Genomic DNA, 21,037 nt, shown 5'->3' on the forward strand with positions numbered 1-21,037 from the left:
AAATAGAAATCTTTTTCAGTGTAGGTACTCCCTTGAATCAAATGAAAAGTGGCCAAATTATTGAAAGACTTAGATGAAACAATTTACCTAGGCCTTTTTAGCTGGGATCCCATGTTTATCTGTTTTCTGCATTATTGTACATAACATATTATAATGTATTATATACAAGCTGACATCAGCTAATATTAGAATATTCACCACATACTCAGCATTTCTCGAGATCAGGAGCTCAAAGGTATGGTTTCTGTCAGTATTTCCTGTGTGATACTGGATCTGTCTTTTCACTTTTCAGAACTCACGATGATGAGACCTATTGTCGAGCAGCCACTGAGTACGCTAGAGCCTGTTCCCATGCTGGCTACCCTATTCAGGACTGGAGAGATGACTTTCCAGCATGCAGTATGTTTCATTATTTTCTAGCCCTGTGCACTTCTATTAATTTTAGGCTTATCCTAGCACTCAAAACTTACCCTAGTGCTCAAAACTAATGAATTGCAAAGACTTGTTATTGATGCAATAATGTTGGTAAACTTTTGCTTACTTTTAAAACACTGTAATCTTTGTCTTTCTGTGTCTGCCTTACTTCACTTAGTATGATAATCTCTAGGTCCATCCATGGTGCTGCAAATGGCATTATTTCATTCTTTTTTATGACTGAGTAATATTCCATTGTGTGTGTGTGTGTGTGTGTGTGTGTGTGTGTGTGTGTATATACACACCACATCTTCTTAAGACAAATATCATAGGATGTTGCTTATATGTGGAATCTAAAAGAAAAAAAAGACACAAATGAACTTATTCCAAAACAGAAGGAGAGTCACAGACACAGAAAACAAACTTATGGTTACCAAAGGGGAAAGGGAGGTGGGGGAGGGATAAATTAGAAGGCTGGGATTAACATATACACACACTACCATGTATAAAATAGATAACCAACAGGGACCTACTATAGCACAGGGAACTATACTCAATATTATGTAATAACCTATAAAGGAAAAGAATCTGAAAAAGAATATGTATATATATATCTCTGAATCACTGTGCTGTACACCTGAAATGTACACAATATTGTAAATCAACTACACTTCAATAAAAAATTTAAAAAAAACCAAAAAAACCCACTGTAATCTTTTTGAGTGTTGAATAAAGTTGATTTACAGCTTGCCTGTTTGCCCATTTTAGTTGATAAATGCGATGACAGCTTTGTCCATCGGGATTGTATCAGTTGTTGCCCACCAACCTGCACATTTGAGGAACAATGTCTTGGGAGTAATCTCCATTGTCTTGACGGATGTTACTGCGCAGATGGTAAGTGCTTCATGAAAGAAACCATGTCTGCAGTCATGGAAACTAGTACCCTGTGATCCAGAAATCATGTCTTAATGTCATCTCTCAGGATGTTAGGGCTGTTGTGATTTTCTATCCTTGCAGGATTTGATCCTTGAAGTGACTAGAAGGAATGGCTGCTTTTCTTTAATAAAAGGCTTATTCCTTTGTAAATTTCCTAGGAAGTTTGGAACTTTGTCTTGAAGTTACCCATGGCAGATCTTTTGTTCTCTTGAGTATTTAAAGATATTTAACAATTTATATACTTTCATTTTTTAAAGATGAAATCAAGTTCAGAAAAAAAAACCTTCACATTTTGGCAGTACAAGATTTTAGTCCTGATGTAGTTTTAATATTTGAAACTAGAAGTAACATAGTAAGTGATAGAAACGGGATTTAAATCTGCTATACTGATAGACATTTATAAGAACATTGAGGATTTACTCAAACCCTTTTATTTTTACAGATTAAAAAAAAAATAGAATCCCAGAGATATTAAGTGATTTTCCCGCTGTCATATACTTAATATGAGTGAGGACTACTTGGAATCAGATCTGTTGACCTCAGTCCATTGTTCTGTCAGTGCTACTCTAAGTACTTTGGACCCGTGCCAGGCCTGTTTGTTACCAGCCAATGATGAGATAAGGAGTTTGCACCAGAATATAAATCTGTGCACCAAAATATAAGTCAATGCTTCTTTCATCTAGAGAGTCTTACTCTGAAAACCAGATCAGCTGCATCAAACAGTGTGCTTAGTAACACTGGTTCGACCACCTTTCTTCATTAGAGAGAAGTACTAAATGCAGTTCTGCTGCACTAGCCCTTTGAGAAGCACTGCTTGGCTCTTTATTCTCTGTGTGATGATAGTGTAAATCTCTCACTTTGACATAAACAGAAATAAAGCCAAGAATATACGTTCTCCCTCTTCTCCTCCCCTCTTCCCTCAAAAGCAAAGAGACATTAGTTGCCCTAATTCTGTACTGTGAATCTTGAATTTCTGATGGCAAGTCATGGGATAAGAAAGTTGAAAATCACTGAAACAGACCCTTATAAGGTAGCTGTTGATTGAGACAGAGCCAGGCTGTTGGTAACCTCCTTGAAAGTAAAGAAACTTGTTATTTCCAGCACCTAGTGTAAGCAAGTGTTCAATAAAAGTTGGTTGAATTACTATATTCAAAGAATACAATCTTTATTATTTCTTTTGTGAATTTGATATGTATTTTTCTTAAATAGGCCTCATAATGGAAAATGGAACTTGCATCTCCTTGGAAAATTGCCCATGCAATTTTCATGGATTAGCTTATTCAGTTGGTTCAAAAATTGAACAAGAATGTACTGAATGGTATGTGATCAATGTACAGCTAATTATTTCTGGATACCTGACTAGTTGACTATTTTACCATGACAAATGTTTAAAGAAATATACTTTTTATTGATTTTTTCTTCCAAAAATTCCAAGACACAGTTTTCCTTTTATTTAAAGGCTTACAGGGACAGGGTGGTGGGGGGACCATCTGTATTTTCTTTTATGATGTAATTCTCCTCACTTCCCTTGGTAGTTTTATAAAATCTTATATCCATGTGATGAACGGTTGAATTGTCTTGTTATTCATAATCACCAATTTGCACAAACTTTTACTCTTAGAACTTGATGGTTCTCTTGGCCTTCTCTATTGAGTACCTTAAAAAGTGACTATCCAGTTTTTGGCCATGATTAGAGTCTTTCAGAAATTCTTCTTAAATTAGCTAACTAAGACTATTATAGCCAAAGATTAAATCCCTTCAGGGCAATCTAAAAAGAAACAGAGGTGTAAACGTTATTAGGCAATTTTCCCTTAGGTGTCTGTGTATATAACTGAAATGCAATTGAAAACTAACCCTGTTCTTAGATACTGATTTGAGTTCCTGCCATTCTGAGACTGCTTCTGTCCTCCAAAATTCATACCTGTTTGATGGTAGAAGGCAGAATTTATCTTACAAAGGGAATATCTTTTCTCTCTCCTTAATGTCTGATGATGCTCAAAGCCAGCTCATTTTAGTAGATGAGTTAACTTATTAATCTTAACTCTCTCTATATATATTTCTCTAATGATATGGGTAAATACTTTGTTGTGTGTGACCTTTTTTGGTTTAAGCAATGAGGGAAGGACAGAAACAGACGTTCTCTGCTTAGTGTTTTTGTTCTTGACTAATCTATACTCCCTTTGTGTCATCTTTATTGATTTTTAAATATGGCATGCACATACAATAAATAATAATTTAGGTGCTTGCCAGTCCAAATTTATCAGTTAACTTAACTTTTGGAGAGATATTTTTCAAGTCAGATTATTCTGAACCTAAAAAACATGATACATTTTGGTACATTTACCAATACGTTATTGCAAATATTCATACAGTTTCTCTATACAATTAGATTAATATTTTTATCATTTCATTTAGTGTATGTGTTGGTGGAGTTTGGAACTGCACTGAGCATGACTGCCCAGGTAATCTTTTAAAATGTTTTTAAAGACAATGTCTTGATTTTCTTGAAATTGAGGAGGAAGCTAGCACTGATTTTTTTAAGGTCATCTCATATAAGTGCAATGATTTCTAAATCCAGATATTAATAAGATAGTGGAAAATTGAATAAATGATAGCTCTGAGCAGACAGCTTTGGGAAAAATTTACTAAAATAGTAGAAATATTCTAAAAAATATGTGGGACAGCTATCATTTAATAAATTTTAAACTAAATTGAATAACATAATTTAGTAAGTTTGTCAAACTAATAAATTTTAAACACTTTAGTTATTCTTTTTGATACCTAAATATTTATCCTAAGTTGACCTACTTCTTTTTAAGAGTAAACATAATTTCTTCCTCCTTCTTCTCCTTTTCTCCTTCTTCTTCTCCTTCCCCTTCTTCTTCTTCTTCCTCCTCTACTTCTTCTTCCTCTTCTTCTTCTTCTACTTCTACTTCTCCTTCTTCCTCTTCTCCTTCTTCTCCTTGCTCCCCTTTGCTCCCCCTTCTCCTCCTTCTCCTCCTCTTCCACCCCCCCACCCCACCTCCTCCTCCTCCTCCTTCTTCTTCTTCTTCTTTTTTGGTAGTTCAATGCTCTGTTGTAGGTGATTCTCATTTTACTACTTTTGATGGTCGACATTATTCTTTCATTGGAATGTGCCAATACATCCTTGTAAAAGGAACTGGAAAAGATAAATTCACAATTACTTTACAGAAAGCTCACTGTGAGCAGGTAAGAACATTTCAAAATGACCAGAGGAATGTTCATTTTTTTTGACTCAAACTTCTTATCTTGGTTAAGAATGGTAACATGAATGGGTATAGTTATTTTCTTCAAAAATAAGATACCATTGATTGTTAAGATGCATCATTATTCTATATACTACAAAGAAAGAAAATGTGTTGATGATTAATCTGTTATACTATTAATTATATCATGCATCCTGATTTCAGATATAAAAAAATATATCTTAGATTAAATAGTGTGTATTTATTGTACTTTCTTTCTTAAAAATGGTATTTGTTTATGTATAGGTTTTTGGAACATTTCATGACTGCACAGTAGACAATAAGCTTTTTTTTACTTCCAAACTGCTCTCTCTTTTTTTTTTTATATTGGAGTAAAATTGCTTTACAATGGTGTGTTAGTTTCTGCTGTATAACAAAGTAAATCAGCTATACATATACATATATCCCCATATCTCCTCCCTTTTGCGTCTCCCTCCCACCCTCCCTATCCCACCTCGCTAGGTGGTCACAAAGCACAGAGCTGATCTCTCTGTGCTATGCAGCTGCTTCCCACTAGCTATCTGTTTTACATTTGGTAGTGTATATATGTCCATGCCACTCTCTCACTTCATCCCAGCTTACCCTTCCTCCTCCCCGTGTCCTCAAGTCCATTCTCTACGTCTGCGTCTTTATTCCTGTCCTGCCCCTAGGTTCTTCAGAACCATTTTTTTTTTTTTTAAGATTCCATATATATGTGTTAGCATACAGTATTTGTTTTTCTCTTTCTGACTTGCTTCACTCTGTATGACAGACTCTAGGTCCATCCATCTCACTACAAATAACTCAATTTCATTTCTTTTTATGGCTGAGTAATATTCCGTTGTATATATGTGCCACATCTTCTTTATCCATTCATCTGTTAATGGCCACTTAGGTTGCTTCCATGTCCTTGCTATTGTAAATAGAGCTGCAATGAACATTGTGGTACATGACTCTTTTTGAATTATGGTTTTCTCAGGGTATATGCCCAGTAGTGGCATTGCTGGGTCATATGGTAGTTCTGTTTTTACAAACTGCTATCCTAAAGGTGATTTTTGACAGAATTTAACAAGTTTCACATCATTCTAAATAGATATGACGGATTTTTTAGCATTCTGGAATATTTATTTTAAAGACATTTTCTTGAAATAAGCACATCAATAATTTGTAAACAAAGAAACCCAGATCTTTCATTCATCTCTCTCTAAATCAGGTAGTCAAAATTTTGCCAAAATCTTTTTTTCTACTTTCATTCCAACATAAAATGGTTGTTTCCAGCAAAATTCCAGTCTACTTTGTTAGCTTTTTTTTAGTTTGATTTTTTTTTTTTTTCTTTTGCAATATGTCAGGTCTCAGTTAACCTTCTGCACGGAACAGTAATTCTCTTTGTTCTTTTCTACATTGAATTTTTAAAATAGTTAATATACCACAAATGAATTTGGAAAGATACTTTAATTATGCACTATGGAAAACATAATTATTGGCACTTTATTGAAAACATTTCTATTTAATAATCTGTGTAAAGTGTATGTATGTATATGGTATATTTAATGTACTACATAAAGATATATTTTATTAGTAATGGGGCTACATTAGATTCACAATAAGATGTAGTAACTAGTTTATTATATTGCTTATTCTCAAGTTTTCTATATACCATAAATTTTTATCCATGTGCGCTCTCTCCTTTCTTTTCTCCTTTCTCTCCCTCATCTTCTCCCATTTCCTTCTCCCGTTGGTCCTGTCTCTTTCTATGTCTTTCTCTCTCTCTCTCACTCCTTTAATTGATAATTTGATTTTTATGCAGAACCTTGGCTTGGTCTGCCTTCAGTCTGTAACTCTAATTCTGGAGGATGATTTCAACAAACAAGTGACCCTTAGTAGGGGAGGACAGATCCTCACCAGTCCTAACCAGGGCTTCAGTCTGAATGGTAAGAAGCAATGCTGATGGTGTACTTTTCTTACATGAAAAACAACAGCAGCACAACTTCAATGGAGTCCTTTCCCATTAGCCGACTAACCTAACATTTATTGCATGACGATGTGTTGCCAGCTCCTCAGCCAGATTTAGTGGAGACCGCCATGTTTATGGGACCTAGTGTTTATCTCAAGTGGACTAGAGTTTGGAAGAGGAGAGATACAAGTAAACAGCCACTTAAAAATATGATAAACCCAAAGATATGCATAGGGACTTTGGGGGTCTAAATGATTAGGTACAACTCACTCAACCCTGCAGGTATGGTCAGGAAGTTTTCTTAAGGAAGGGACTATCTCATTGAGCATTTACAGCTGAGGAATTGCCAGGATGAAGGAGATGGGGGAAGTGTTCTAGGCATAGCAAAGAGGAGAACTATGCAGTATGTTTAGGGGGAACTGTAACTACTTTGGCATTGCTGCAGCATGAAGAGGGTGAGTGTAGAATGTCCAGAGATGAGAAGAGGGAAAGAGATGGGGATGAGAATGGGGAAGGCCTTATTTTTTAAATTGAAGTATAGTTGACTTACAATATTATATTAGTTTTAGGTATACAACATAGTGATTCAATATTTTTATAGATTGTACTTCATTTAAAGTTATTTCAAAGCAATGGTTGTTATTTCCTGTGCTGTACCATGTATCCTTCTTGCTTATCTGTTTTATACATAGTAGTTTGTATCTCTTAATTCCATGGGGAATGCCTTATATACAGGGCATCATACTTTGTGGTTTTCCTGGGAGGCCCTGTTCATGCCTGTGTTCCAGTATAGTTACTAATAATAGTCTGTTTTGCTTTCAGAAATGTCTTGAATTGTGATATAAATTACATGGTCACAGTCAATGTCGTGCCAGGATGTTGATTGAACTTGATATGAAATTGAATATGCAATTGTTATTATTTGACCATTTTTATGTACAAAGATGACAGTCTCATATGCTTCAACCAAATAAGCAATGAGTTTTAATGAGGAGACTAACTTTGTCTTTTTTTTCTTGGTAGACTACTATAACAACACTATGGAAATGGCTTTGAGAAATGTTAGACAGGAGGCACAGTTAACAGTTAGGGTATTATTAGAGGAGGGCATACAAGGAATGAGGAGGAACTGATACAAGACAGTGACAGTACAGATGGAGAGAGGAAAACAGATTGAAATTTTATTTAGAAAAAAAGTGCTGTCAACTCAGTGATGGATTGGATTGGGGTTGGTTGGGGAAGGAAAACAAGGGGAATGAAGTGATCAAAGAATGATTCTCAGATTTCTGGGTTTGGTGACCAGACTGATGGCAGAAATTGTGATAGGGATGCAGGAGCAACTCTTCTGGTTGCAAAAGTCAAATTCAGTCTTGAGCACAAGTTTCTCTTCTCTAAAGATGTCTCATAAAATGGTGCTTCTCTAGTGCTGTGCTCCCCTTTTTGCTGACAGTTTCAAAGGAATGGGGAATTTTTGAAAAAGTGCCCCTTCCTTATTGAATCATGACCAATTCGTGGGAAAACACACACACACACACACACACACACACACACACACACACACACGTTAAGGAAAAGAGATCAGATTTCAAATGTCTAAGGACTGTCCACCCCCACCATGAGATGCTTGCCAACCGAAATTACATGTGCACCTGACAATCTATTAAAAATATCTGCTGAAGACCCAGAAAGGAGGACAGAAGGGAAATGGAAGAAAAGAAAGCAGGCACAAGGTGGTGAAAATTGGCGCCGGGGCAGAGGAGCAGGAACTGGGAAGAAGTCTTTTGGAAGAAGACTCCTGATGTTGTACATTAGCATTTCAGAACACTGCCTATGAATCTCAAAGCTGATTTATGTATGTTCTTTTCCTGCAGGAATTGTTGAAATTCAGACTCTGTCATCCTTATTTATTCTTCTAAAAACCACGTTTGGTTTAAAGATTCTGTTTGCTATAGATGGGGAAAGAATTTATATTCAGCTCACTAGTGCGTGGAAAAGAAGAACGTTAGGTCTGTGTGGCACGTTTAATGGGAACATAAGGGATGATTTTCTGTAAGTATGATCTCTGTATAGCTAACATAATTTAATGACTAGTAATTTAGAGGATATAAATTCTTACATTAAAAATGTTTACTTAACTAATAATAGCTTAGTACTCACTGTTCCAAGAGCTTTACATGGATCATTGTATTTAAATTGTGTAGCAATCCCCTGATTAGTATCTCTGTTTTATAGTTAAGGAAGCTAACTGAGGCACCAAAGTGACAAATAAATAGCTCAGTTACATAGCTCAAATACAGTGGAGCTGGACTTTGGATTTAGGTAGTGAGACTCAAGAGCCTGAAGGCTACCCACAGAATAACTTCCCGTTATTCTCTCTCTGCCACCTATCCTATCAAGCTTAGTGGTATTTTATGTAGAAAAAATTTTGTTGCCTTTAAAAAGTCTTAGTATCATTTGGTATGAATGATATCTCTAAGGCAACATTGTGGCATCTAAGTTAATTGGGTTTTATGATAGTTGGTGTTTCATTAGGAGAAAAGACAATAAAATACATTTATACCCCTTGTATCAACAAAGCACTTTCACCTACATGTGATAAGACATGGTGTATAACTTAGTGTAAATGCTTTGAGCACCTGTTATTGTGCTAAGCACTGTGGGACAATAAAGGCAGTAAGACATGGTTCCCATCCTCAAGGAGCTTATATTGTGGATTGGGAGGGGACAACCCTCTTTCAGAAATAATTTGTTCTAGGTGAGGTATTAATCACAATATGTATAAAAAATACTGAGGTGAATTCAAAAAGTTAAGTGTTAACTTGTGTGGTTGTGGCTAGAAGCACAGCAAAATTTTGAGTAGGTCAGTGTGGGCGGGGTAGGCAGGGAGCATTTCCTGGAGAAGCCATTCTCCAAATGCCATTTAAAAAAACACTTCTGCATATTCTTCCTGCTTTGGGTTCTGTCCCCTTCCTAATCTTCCCCATTAACTCCTATTTATTTTTCAAACCAACTCGGTCATTATTTGCTTCAAAAAGTGAGTTTGTGTCCCACCAAAGTTAATTTTGACTCTGTTATCTATGAAAATCTGCCATTTATCTGTCTGGTTTCCACTTAAAACTGCAAAGGCTTTGAGAATAAAGACTGTGTCCTTAATCCTTATATTCTTAAGAACTAGCATAGTACCTTATATGCACTAGACAGTTGAACTGAATGGAGGTAGGACTTTTGATGTGGCACCAAGAAGAGAATTTGGATTGGCAAGGAGAAAGGGCATTTAAATTTTTTAATTTTAAAAGAGAGTTTCTTTTACCTTTTCTCCTGTGTAATTAATTTGCTTTTAGGTCATTTATGGGTTTTTTTGTTTGTTTGTTTCATTTATTGGTAGATCAGAATATTGATTTCTTATCAATTTGTGAAACAGAAACTATATTAAGTGACTTGGTTAAGATGTGCAGAGGAGACATTAAGCCTTTTCTCTTCCTGTTTGTCAGAATGGGTTAGTAGTCAATGTTTAACAGAGGGCAGATCTGTCTGCCTCTTTCTGAGGCACCAGTCTCCTCCATGTATAAACATTCAGGCCTGATAACAGTGCAGGATAATATTTCAGAGTCAGAGATAATTTTCAAACATTGTTTAGCTTTCCAGGATAAGCAGTTAAAATTCCTTGTATCACAAAAGTTAATGTGAATCTGCAAACATAATGAATGGAAAATATTAATTACTTGAAAATTTATTTTGTATGCCTTGTTTTAGTAAGTTAACTACGGTGAACTGAAAGGCTATTTTATAAAATGAACGCAATAAATAAATGGATCTACATTTCAGCTCCTTTTTTTGGTATTTATTGTTTTAAGTGAATTAAATGAAATAAGAGAGCCAAGCTCTGAGTCAGTTCCTCCTGGGAATCCTGAGTACACCTATCACCTTGACCTATTTTATTGTGCTTTGTAGGGATGAAGAGGGATGGAGAGGGAAAGAATGAGAAGAGCTAGTGCAAGTCATGAAATTTCTGTGAGTCTTCGTGTTCTCATTGGAGCAAAATTAGATTTTGGATTGGGTGTTTGTTATAATTCTATACATTTCTAGAATAGTTTCATTTTGAGGAATAGGAAAAAGAAGGAAAGGGTGGCTACAAGGGATGAGCATGGTGGAGTAGCTTGTGTGGCTCCCTCTTTTCCTCCTGTCTTTGTGGTGAGAAGCTCCATATAGCCTCATATTGGTGATTGAGGTAAATGGTAGGCAAAGTAGTTATGTTTATTTGGACACTAAGAGAGTGAAGATAAATGCTACTCTACTGTTTGGCCGTGTTGTAGCAGTTCATGCAGTTGTGGCTTGCATTAGTGAAGTTTTGCTTGGTCAAAGCTTCCTACAGGAAACCTAGTCCAACCTGATTCTCTAAGTAGTTCTGACAGTGTCTGGCACAGCTCCAGCAGGGATTGTCACTCACTATTGGCTGATGAGTTACTAAATCTTGATGACTTCTGGAGGGGGCATTTTAGTGTCTGGCTCTTAAACATTGTTGTGGTTTATAAGCCTGAAGGGTAGATATTTCTCTTCCATTTTGGTTTGCTGAGGGAACTGAAGAAGTGAGAAAACTTGGGTGAAGAGTGCCTCTTATACCATTTCTCCTTAATTTTCACTTGGTTTGTTTGCCCAACCTCACAGTGGAACCTCAGTATGTCAGGCCTCATAATGAAAATTGAAATACTGAACCAGCAGTGTAGACTATTTCTTCTTTAGGACATTTGTCTTTACCCTGAAAGGAATCACGTGAGCTCCCTAACTCCACCTCCCTAAACCACACGCATTCATGTTTTGGTTGTTTGAGTGATATTTCATCAAAGTGGTGTGGACTACGTTTGAATCTCGGCTCTGACACTTAGCAGCTGAGTGAACATTAATATTTCTCTAAGCTTCTGCTTTGCCTTCTCTCTAAAATGGGGATAATGGTGCTTCCTTCACAAGGCTGAAATGATTATTAAATAAAACCATGTATGTCTACAATTTGACACATTGTAAAGTCTTAATAATAGGAAGCTAACACCGTGTATATTTAAAAATGTAATAAAACATTTCAAGCTCTAAGATTTCTTTGTAAATTAAAAAAAGTAGTATTCTCTTTTTTCAATATTTGAAGACTCTGAAGGAAGGAAATGAATGGGAGAGGCTAAGAGAATATTATATTTGCTTTCTAGTTCTCCCTCAGGCATGATAGAAGGTACCCCACAACTTCATGCAAATGCATGGAGAGTTTCCTCCACTTGTTTTGCACCTGTTCATGTTCCTATGGTGGACCCTTGCAACATTAATCAACAAAACAGTAAGTCTTTCTGCATGTAAACCTAGGAAAAAGTCCTCTTTATTACTGTAATTTTGTAAAATTAGATAGTGATTTTAAATTCTGATTTTCTTCATTATGATAAAATCGATGCCATTCTTTATGTATTTTTGTTTAATACATATGCCTCTTTATGTAATCTAGGTTACTTTAAAAAAGAACTCCAGAAAATGACTATTTTATTTACTACTCTGCATTCATAAATTTACTTATTTTAGGTGTTCAGAAATCCCTCAACTGTTCCCAGATGTGAGCTAGCATTTTGGGTATTTCAGATTATTTAAATGCTAAAGAAAAATCTCTGGAAGTATTCTAATAATGCTCGTATAGTCTTGGGATATTCAACTTCCGTTCCATAGTGTGACAGTGCGTGTGAATTCTCCTGTTTGATGTCACCCTACGAGTTCCTACTCACAGAACGTATTATGGCTTCATAAGCAGGAAGCCAGTGATCCAGAGAAGCTTTGTGCCGTCAGGTGTGTAACAATTTGAGACGGTCATAGAGTTCCAATTTACAATGACAGTGCAACTCACGTGCCAAGAATTTTTGGCTGTATTGTTTTTCTTACTAAAGCCACAGCAGACCATGTGAAAGGCTATTTTACTGTTCAATAAAAGAAGGCGTATTTTTTTTTTTTTGTAAAATCACTTTGTGAAAGAAAATTAATGTGCATGCTTAAATGAATATTTTTATAATTTAAATTTGTTCCTTTAATTATTTTGGCTAGTTTACTGTTTTTATGTAGTTTTAAAAATTCATTATTAATATTGATTGAGTACCCATGAGAAGTTAGTAGAGTTTCTGGATTTTGTAGTGGTTGTTTGCAAGGATTCTGTTTATTGTTCTATGGTCCTTATTATTAACTTATACTTTTAGCGTCCTGGAAAGAAAACAAGATAATTTTGCTTTTAGTGATTTTTTTTTTCTTTAATCTAGGCCAACTTCTAATTTATCAGTTGGACTCTACTTCAATTTTCTCTGGTTGTTTCTTTAATGACCTCCTTTATTCCCTACCATTTTGTTATATTTTTTTTTTATCATTTTTGTCCCCATATCTTATGTCGTCTATGACATATATATTTTAGATATTATTTTTGTTCATCTTTGCCATGAACTATTATTTTTTAATTTCAAATAGGTAAATTCAAAAAGATCCCCAAAGAAAGGAAAATAAATAGATGAAAGTCAACTCTGATATGGATTCTGAAGGATATTTTTAAACAAGGATTTTCTGAGTCACCCTTTCCCTTAATGTCAGTAGGAATGTTTTTTGATCTACAAATCTTTAGGGCACGCAATAAAAGCCCTTGCTTGGAGATCCTGGGAATTAGGAGTATATATGCCAATAGTATGCTGTTATAGTCTGTCATTTGTTTTCATGTATTATGTGCATAACAATGCAAAAATATATAATACTCAGGTAATTACTTAGATAATTACCATGTGTTTCCAATAATAAATATATTTACAATGGTCAACAAAAAAAGTTCAGTATAATTCCTCAGTAGTGAAAAAATTCTGATCTCTAGCAGCTCATCTTGTCTCTCAAAGACAATGACAACTCAAAGATTGATTAATTTTATCTGTGAAGAAATCAATGCAATCAAGGTCCATTGCACCAAGAAATCACAGGACGAGGCTTTTTCAGAAAGATGAAATCCAGATTGTTTTGTCAAACTTGGTTACTCCCATAAAGAATTATATCTGATCAGTCATTCTCAAGGAAAAGTCAACACATTTCAAGAACTTATTATGCACATCCCCTCAAATGTCTTGGTAGTGATAGCTCATAGCCTTTAGCATATGTTCCATTACCAATTTCTATTCATTATTCATTTATTCATGTGTTCGTCATAGATTCATTTATCAAACATTATTGAGCTCCTAGTATTTATCAGGCATTGTGCAGATATTGCGTTCAATGGCTATGTGGCATCTACCTCATTACCATTTACCTCAGAGACTCCATTGGAGTGAGATGATTCCTAGTCCTTCCTCCTGGATAATTGTGTATCCCAGGGAATTGCCATAACAGCCACAATTGGCACTGCTTTTATTGTGTGTGGATGTCAGGAGATAAACCTTCTAATACTCATTAGTTCTTTAGAGCAGAATTATGGTGATTTCCTAAGATGGTCCTCAGGCGATGGGGTAATTGTAGCCACTTCTGTCAGTTAACCCTTCTGTTGCTCAAGTTATTCAGGTATAACACAATACTTTTTTTTTTTTTTTTGCCAGAAGAATATTAAATATGGATTAAGTGCTGTTACCAATATTACCGAAAGTAAAAACAAACCAAAAAAGTATACGCTGAAAATATTGGCTCTTATTGAAAATAATATGCAGTACAGTGTATTTCTAGGAAAGCAAGATGCTTGGATAGTGCTGGAATTTGACACTTTAGGGGTATTTGATACTAGCTAGACTAGTAAATGAAGTGCTAATGGGGTTCTTTGTCTGTTAGTTGGATATGCAGCACACTGTGATGTTATCCACCAAGAGCTCTTTGCTCCTTGCCACATCTATATTAGCCCTGGGCTGTACTATCAGCTATGCCGCCACGATGCGTGCAAGTGTGGAAGCGCCTGCCTATGCAATGCTCTTGCCCACTATGCCTACCTCTGTGGCCAGCGTGGTGTTCCCATCGATTTCAGAGCTCAGATTTCATTCTGTGGTGAGTATGATGGCATTGTCACTGATAAAGATGATCAAATAACACTTTAGAGATTTTTGTATTTGTAATTACCGCTATTTTTTTAAATAAAAAGTCAATATTTGCTTAAGTTATTTGACTTATTATAATGTGCAAACATGAAAAAAAGTGAAATACTTTATTTCTTAAAATTGGAGCTCTGTTGGATAAGACCAATGGCTTTTGACTATTTTTACCATAAGCAAAATTAGAGTGTAGTTGTATGGTTTGAAATATGCAACAGAAATAATTTGAAACATTTGAAAAAATTCTTATAGAAATGTTCTAAATATTGGAAAGTATGGGAAAACATTATGTGGTATAGTGACACAGATTTGTAGGTAAATAGGTAAATTACGCAACAGGCAATTATTATCTCAAGTTCTTAGGGCTCGAATCTTCCTGGTTATGATGTCTGTTGTTATCATGTGTGGTAGATTGTTTCCTTTCCTTACTGTTCTATAATTTCTTTTATGAGTTAATCTTTCATTATCCAGGCTGCCCATTCCCCTTACCCCTGTTAGAATCTTCTGTGACCTGGGTTTCGGGAGCATCATTCTCTCCATCTCTTCATCCCTCAGTGGTTTCAAAAAACTTTTTCCTATTATTCCAGGAGTAACACTGGCCAGTTTTGATGTTAATTTCTCAGCTTGGGCTTTCTAAGACAAAAATAATGTAAATACAAAAGTAATGTAAATTCATATACCAAACCTGTGCAGGAATTTGGTTTCTCAGAGGATACTTTATTTCATCAGAGACCCCACAGAGTTAGAGAAGCTTTCCTGGCATCTCCCTGTACTATGAGCAGATTTCTTCTAGTCCAGAAGTTGGCAAATTACACCCTTGGGCTTCCCGTGTTTTTGAAAATAAAGTTTACTGCCCATATGTTTGCATATTGTCTATGACTGCTTTTGAGCTACAAGGGTAGAGTTGAGTAGTTGTGACAGAGACTGTATGGCCAGAAAAGTTGAAACTATTTGCCATTTAGCTCTTTACAAAAAAAGTTTGCTGACCTCTGCTGTAGTCCATCTTTTCAACTGACGATGGAGATATTTTTGGAGGTCCAAGTTAAGGGTCTCCCAATTCCTTGCCCTGAAAAGGACCAACTTTCATTTTCCATTTCCTTAAGAGTTAAATATCAGGTCCAAGATTACTGGGACCCATCCTCCCTTCCTCTACTTAAAGTTCTGAATTTTATTTCTCTCTTTACTTCTGACGTATGGAGAAGTTACCCTCCAGCCCCATTTTTTTCTCACAAGATCAATTATACATTTAACATTATTTCAGTTGTGTTTTATCCAGCATTTTTGTTTGTACAAGTGTGTTTTTAGATTATTTTAGTTTGCCTACTGTAATCAGTTCAGTTTGTTCTAAAAAGAAATTGGAGGGTTTAGCAAAAAGTACAAACATGATTAAAAAGGCACAAAACAGAAGCTGTGAGTACAGATTGATAAAGTCAAGTTTTGTGTTACTTGTAGAGGACTAACAGTTTACTTAGGATTAAATAATGTCAAAGAAGAAGGTGGTGTCAATATAGCAGTAAATAAATTTAAAATGTGAGGAAAGGAAGTTTATTTAGATGGATAAAATACCTTAAAAATATTAAAAAAAAATTATAGCACAGGCTGTTAAAGAATGTTATGGAATGTCACACTTAAATATAGTTCACATAGAAATTTTGTTCTTCAGTTACACCGAGGCAAAGAATTGTTTAATTAATTAATTAATTTATTTATTTATTTACGATATAGGATTCCGTAATGTTCTAGGTTTATTGATTTAAGATGTCTTCTTTTTTCATGATTTATGTCTATCATAGACGTATAACCCAGCATAAAATGCTTCTCGGCCCTGTGGAGATCTTTCTCAACTGATGCTTCTTCGTCCTCAGGGGTGGTGTGCCAGAAAGGCATGATGTTCCATCAGTGCTCCTCCTTCTGTCGCCGCTCCTGCATCTCTCTCTCTTCCCCAGAAGAGTGTCACGATGACTGTGCTGAAGGCTGCAACTGTCCCGAAGGCAAATACTATGAAGACACACTTAGCTTTTGTGTGCCCATGTACGTCACAGGAGTGGGTTGACAGCGTCCAGTTTTTATCTCTTTTCTCCCTTACAGGATAAATGGGCTATCATGCCTCTTTCCTTTCTTTCTTTTTTTTGTCTAATTGACTCAGCACCATAAATTTTTTCCACTATTAAACAGTCACTTTTTCCATGAAATAAGTGTGCGTATATGCAAAGATCTGCTTGTGAGTTGTTTCTTTAATATTTCTTAATGTCTTTACTTTTATTTATTTGTTAGCCCTGTATGTGTTCACAAAATCTCTATAGAAAGAGCTAAGGAATCTGATGGTTAATCCTGAAGTTTATTACCACTTGCTTTTGCCATATCAATAATGATAGCAAGGTTTATGTTTCACGGTCATGTGGCAGATTTTAGTAGCAGGATTTTAATGTCTCTCAGTGCCCAGAAATTTCTCAAATCTCATATGACATAAAGACTTTTGTTGTCTACATAAGGCTAAATGATATACCAGTTGTGTTTCTCTGAAGTGCCTTCAGGGACTTTTTATTTGGTGACAAAAACAACACAGTCTGTTCTGTCACTAAAACAATACAGAGCTTGAATTTAGAAAACAAAATCTAAAGCTGCACAAGGCTTCACATTTGTATAACAGAATTGCATGGAATCTCATGGAGTAATGTTAGACTGTGCATTAAAATTACCAGTACAGAGCATATGGTCTGCTTGAATTTCAGTGTTTTTTAAAAAATTTATATCCTATTTTGTTAATTTAACCCTTTCTTTTCCTTACAGATTTCACTGTCGGTGTCATTACAGAGGCAGCATTTACCAACCTGGGGAGCTCATCCCAACGCCCTCAGGCTTATGGTAGATTTCAGTGATGGTGATTGTTCTTGACAAATAATATGTAGTCATATAACTTCTTAACCAAAACCATAAATTGAAATATGACACCTATAATTTGAAAAATACAGATAACCTTAATATATAAACTTTTAAACCATATATATTACATTTATATATATAAAACCCTAATATATACATATATATATATATTAAACCACATGTATATATTACATCTCAACGTGGAATGCCTAAGTCTTGTGCTCATAACTGCAGAAAAGAGCTATGAATTGAAGTGTCAAACAGTGAAATGGAAGGCCTTTGATCAGTTTGGTTCTCAAATAAAAGTTAAGGATGAGATGAGTGCTCAAATACTGTAAGTTCCTGAGGGGTTTTAGTTTTGTGGTTTATCCGCTGGCTTATTGAGAACTGGTGTGTTTTTCCTTATCATGATATCTTCTTAAGGGATTTTCAAGGTTCACATTGCCTGAATTTGGTTTTTGCCTTATGCCCTGACTTTCGAACTCAGGTTGCAAGATTGGACTTCACTCTATCTTCCACACTGCTGCCAGAATGACTTTTCTAGAATTCAAACCAACCATATCACATCTGTGTTTAAGGTTTTTAGTGACTCACTTCACAGATAAATTCTTAGTGTCTTAATAGGAGCTGGCCTTTGACTCTTTGCAGGTGGCCTTTGCCATCTGCATCCCCTGTCATTTCCCACATGGCACTCTGTCGCATGGAAAGCTGTCCTACCCCTCCATGGCTTTGTACTGCATCTCCACTCAGTGTGACAGCCTTCCTACTTTAATCTATATCGTAACCTCCATCCTTTCTTCAAAATCTTCCCGACTTTATCTTCTTTGACTGCCCTGATGTCAATTTTTAACAGATTTTTAAACATTTTTTGGTGCTTTACTTCTATGTCTTAAACGTTTCTATGTTGCATGTCACACTGGCTAAATTATTTATTTGTATGTCTTTCTCTCCTACTAGTATATAGTAGGCACTTGGCTAAAGACTGTGAATTTTGGTCTTTGAATTCCCCATGCCTGTCACAGTGCCCCACACATATATGAGCGTTTGATAAAAATGTGTTGAACTGAAATAGCTCTCTTCCAATTGGGCCTAAACCAATAACTTATTTGTAAAAAGGAAAAATCGTATTTGTCAATTCTTGCATGTTATATTGTTTCTGAAATACAGAAAAAACTCGAGGTTTGGTTTCATGAATTAACTATTTGTTTACTTCTACCAGCCAGTGTTCAAATGGGACTGTGAAATGTGATGAATTAGCAACACCCTCTACTGGTAAGATCTAGATAGATGTTTTCCTTAAAGAGAATGTGCCTCTAGTACTGCTCCTACTCTTAGGGCAGAAGTTATTAATCTGTCACAGCCCTCCTTGCCAATGTGCGTGGAGGAATAGCCTTAGAATGTTTCTCAACATGGTACTCTGGCGCTTCCTAACTTTTTTCACATTCGAAATTATAATATTTGTAGGACAGTGTGGGGTGGACATATAAGGCTGCTTAGGGGCAGAGCTGATCAACCCAGGGATGCTGCCTTGATGCTGCCTATCCCAGCACCACCCCAGGTGCCCCAAAGGCTTTAGGGATATGTATCCAGACACCTGTCGGAACTCACTTGTGCAACAGCAGTTGGGAAACCCTACTCCAGACCAGCAGCTTCTCATGTACACACAGTCACCTGGGGATCTTGTTAAAATGCTGATTCTGATTCAGTAGGTCAGGGGTGATGCCTGCAACATCTCTGTTGATGGCCGAAGTGATGCTAATGCTACTGGGCCCTGGGCTACATTATAAGTAGCAAAGCTTTAGCACTAGCAGCCATCAATTAAAAATGGCAGGTAAAATGACATCGACTGCCATCTCTCTTGAGAGTATCATCTCATGATTGCATATCATTCCTGAAGATCGTATATATTAGGAGACCCTTTATATTATTTATTTTCACCACACAGAAAGCCTCAAATTTTTGGTCACTGTGGAGAAATTCTAGGCAAATACTAAACAAAACTACCTTTTGTTGATTTTAATGGGCAGGAAGAGTGTAGGCTGCTAAAACTAATTGTGAGCTATTGCTCTGTTATCGATTTGCACAGTTATGTAATATATTTTATAAATTAGCTTTAAATTATATGCCCTGGATTCAATTTATGAGGATTCAGGCTGTCTAGGACTTCTTTACAGTGTATGTTCATGGACCACACACATATTCAGTAGCTACTAGGCCCTCCCTGCCTTGCCCCATTTTCGTCAGGGTGGCTCAGCATTGAAGAAAAGGATGCCCAGGTGGCCAGACTTCTCACAGAGGAATCCCCAAGATTCCTTTTGGCCCCAGATAAGGGCTGTTATTCAATCCCTCTGAGCTCAAAAGTTTCTGGAGCAATATGTAACCCCTAGCCTGCCTGTAATTATGTCCATTTTCTGCACTTCTACATTATAGTGAGGACTAATGTAAATAATGACTCAGAGGTGAAGCAAGGTCTAAAAGTATCGTGTTTGTTGTAAACATACAACTTTGTAAAGTTTAAATATACTGTACTGTCAGTCATCAAAAATTGATAATGTATGTTTGGATTAATCAAAATACCCTGGTTCTTGATCTCAGAAAATTATATACTAGTTGTTTAGTTACTGCGTTATGGAAGGCAGCTAAAGTGTTCAAACTCAAAATAGATTTTGGAAATTTAGGTGATGAAAGGAAATCTGTCTAGGGAATGTTTGTAAGCTCATGAACCAAACATCACAGAGTAAGATCAGTTATTACTGTTAAATACACTGTATTCTATGGTGAATTGTGTTTTGATGACAAATGTATGTCAATAAGATTAAATGTATGGAGCAAATACAAATTTAAGGGTATTTTATCTGCGCCTTGTCCCTGAAGTTCACATCTGCCCCGAGGGAAAACAGTATTTCGACTGTAGGTTTCCTGACCCTGAATTACCAGCTGGTGGTGTAAATTGTGAAACTACATGTGCAAACCTGGCTATGAACTTCACTTGTGCCCCATCATCACCCTGCATAAGTGGCTGTGTTTGTGCTCCAGGGTAAGCCTCTTTTTCTTGATAATACAGAACGTTTAGAATTTGATAGAAAACACAAGAGCACTTAAAAACATTATTTATAGGAATAGCTAAAATTGTGTTCTGACTAGTGGTTCACTTTGAGTTGGTAACTAGAAGACTGTTGTAATTATTTTTCTGTGCTCATGGAACATATCACATATGTTATGTGTGAGATGCATATCACATATAACACATGACTAAATAATGTCACAATATGTTACGTATACAATATAATTAAAGTAATGCAGTGAATCGAGGAGGGAACTCATTTCAGGATAGACTTGGCATTTACCTCCTAATTCAACTGCAGTTTTGGGAAAATGATAGTGAGCCACTCTGTATTCAAAACACTTGAAGTACATATCTTTTGTATATTCTGTTGTGCTGTTACTCTTGTTGATTTTAAGTTATATCATTGATGCCAACTGATCTATCTAATGGATGTTAGAGAAAATGGTGTGTTGAGGCTACTTAGGGCAGTGGCTAACAGTGG

The 21,037-nt window shown here is 35.9% G+C and overlaps 1 protein-coding gene across 2 annotated transcripts in view; it reads left to right on the plus strand.

Annotated features, from left to right (window-relative positions):
- Positions 1-21,037, plus strand: part of OTOGL (otogelin like) — a 147,717-nt gene that overhangs the window by 34,319 nt on the left and 92,361 nt on the right. For both annotated transcript variants that reach the window (XM_036866495.1, XM_036866496.1), the window contains exons 11-23: positions 293-399; positions 1,183-1,308; positions 2,560-2,668; positions 3,766-3,812; positions 4,415-4,560; positions 6,403-6,526; positions 8,421-8,598; positions 11,745-11,869; positions 14,353-14,562; positions 16,472-16,637; positions 17,397-17,471; positions 18,709-18,761; positions 20,364-20,526. In XM_036866495.1, the coding sequence (XP_036722390.1) occupies positions 293-399; positions 1,183-1,308; positions 2,560-2,668; positions 3,766-3,812; positions 4,415-4,560; positions 6,403-6,526; positions 8,421-8,598; positions 11,745-11,869; positions 14,353-14,562; positions 16,472-16,637; positions 17,397-17,471; positions 18,709-18,761; positions 20,364-20,526 (1,629 nt within the window). The remainder of the gene's footprint in view (positions 1-292; positions 400-1,182; positions 1,309-2,559; positions 2,669-3,765; positions 3,813-4,414; positions 4,561-6,402; positions 6,527-8,420; positions 8,599-11,744; positions 11,870-14,352; positions 14,563-16,471; positions 16,638-17,396; positions 17,472-18,708; positions 18,762-20,363; positions 20,527-21,037) is intronic.

The sequence above is a fragment of the Balaenoptera musculus genome, chromosome 10, assembly GCF_009873245.2.
Source record: "Balaenoptera musculus isolate JJ_BM4_2016_0621 chromosome 10, mBalMus1.pri.v3, whole genome shotgun sequence".
NCBI lineage: Eukaryota > Metazoa > Chordata > Mammalia > Artiodactyla > Balaenopteridae > Balaenoptera > Balaenoptera musculus.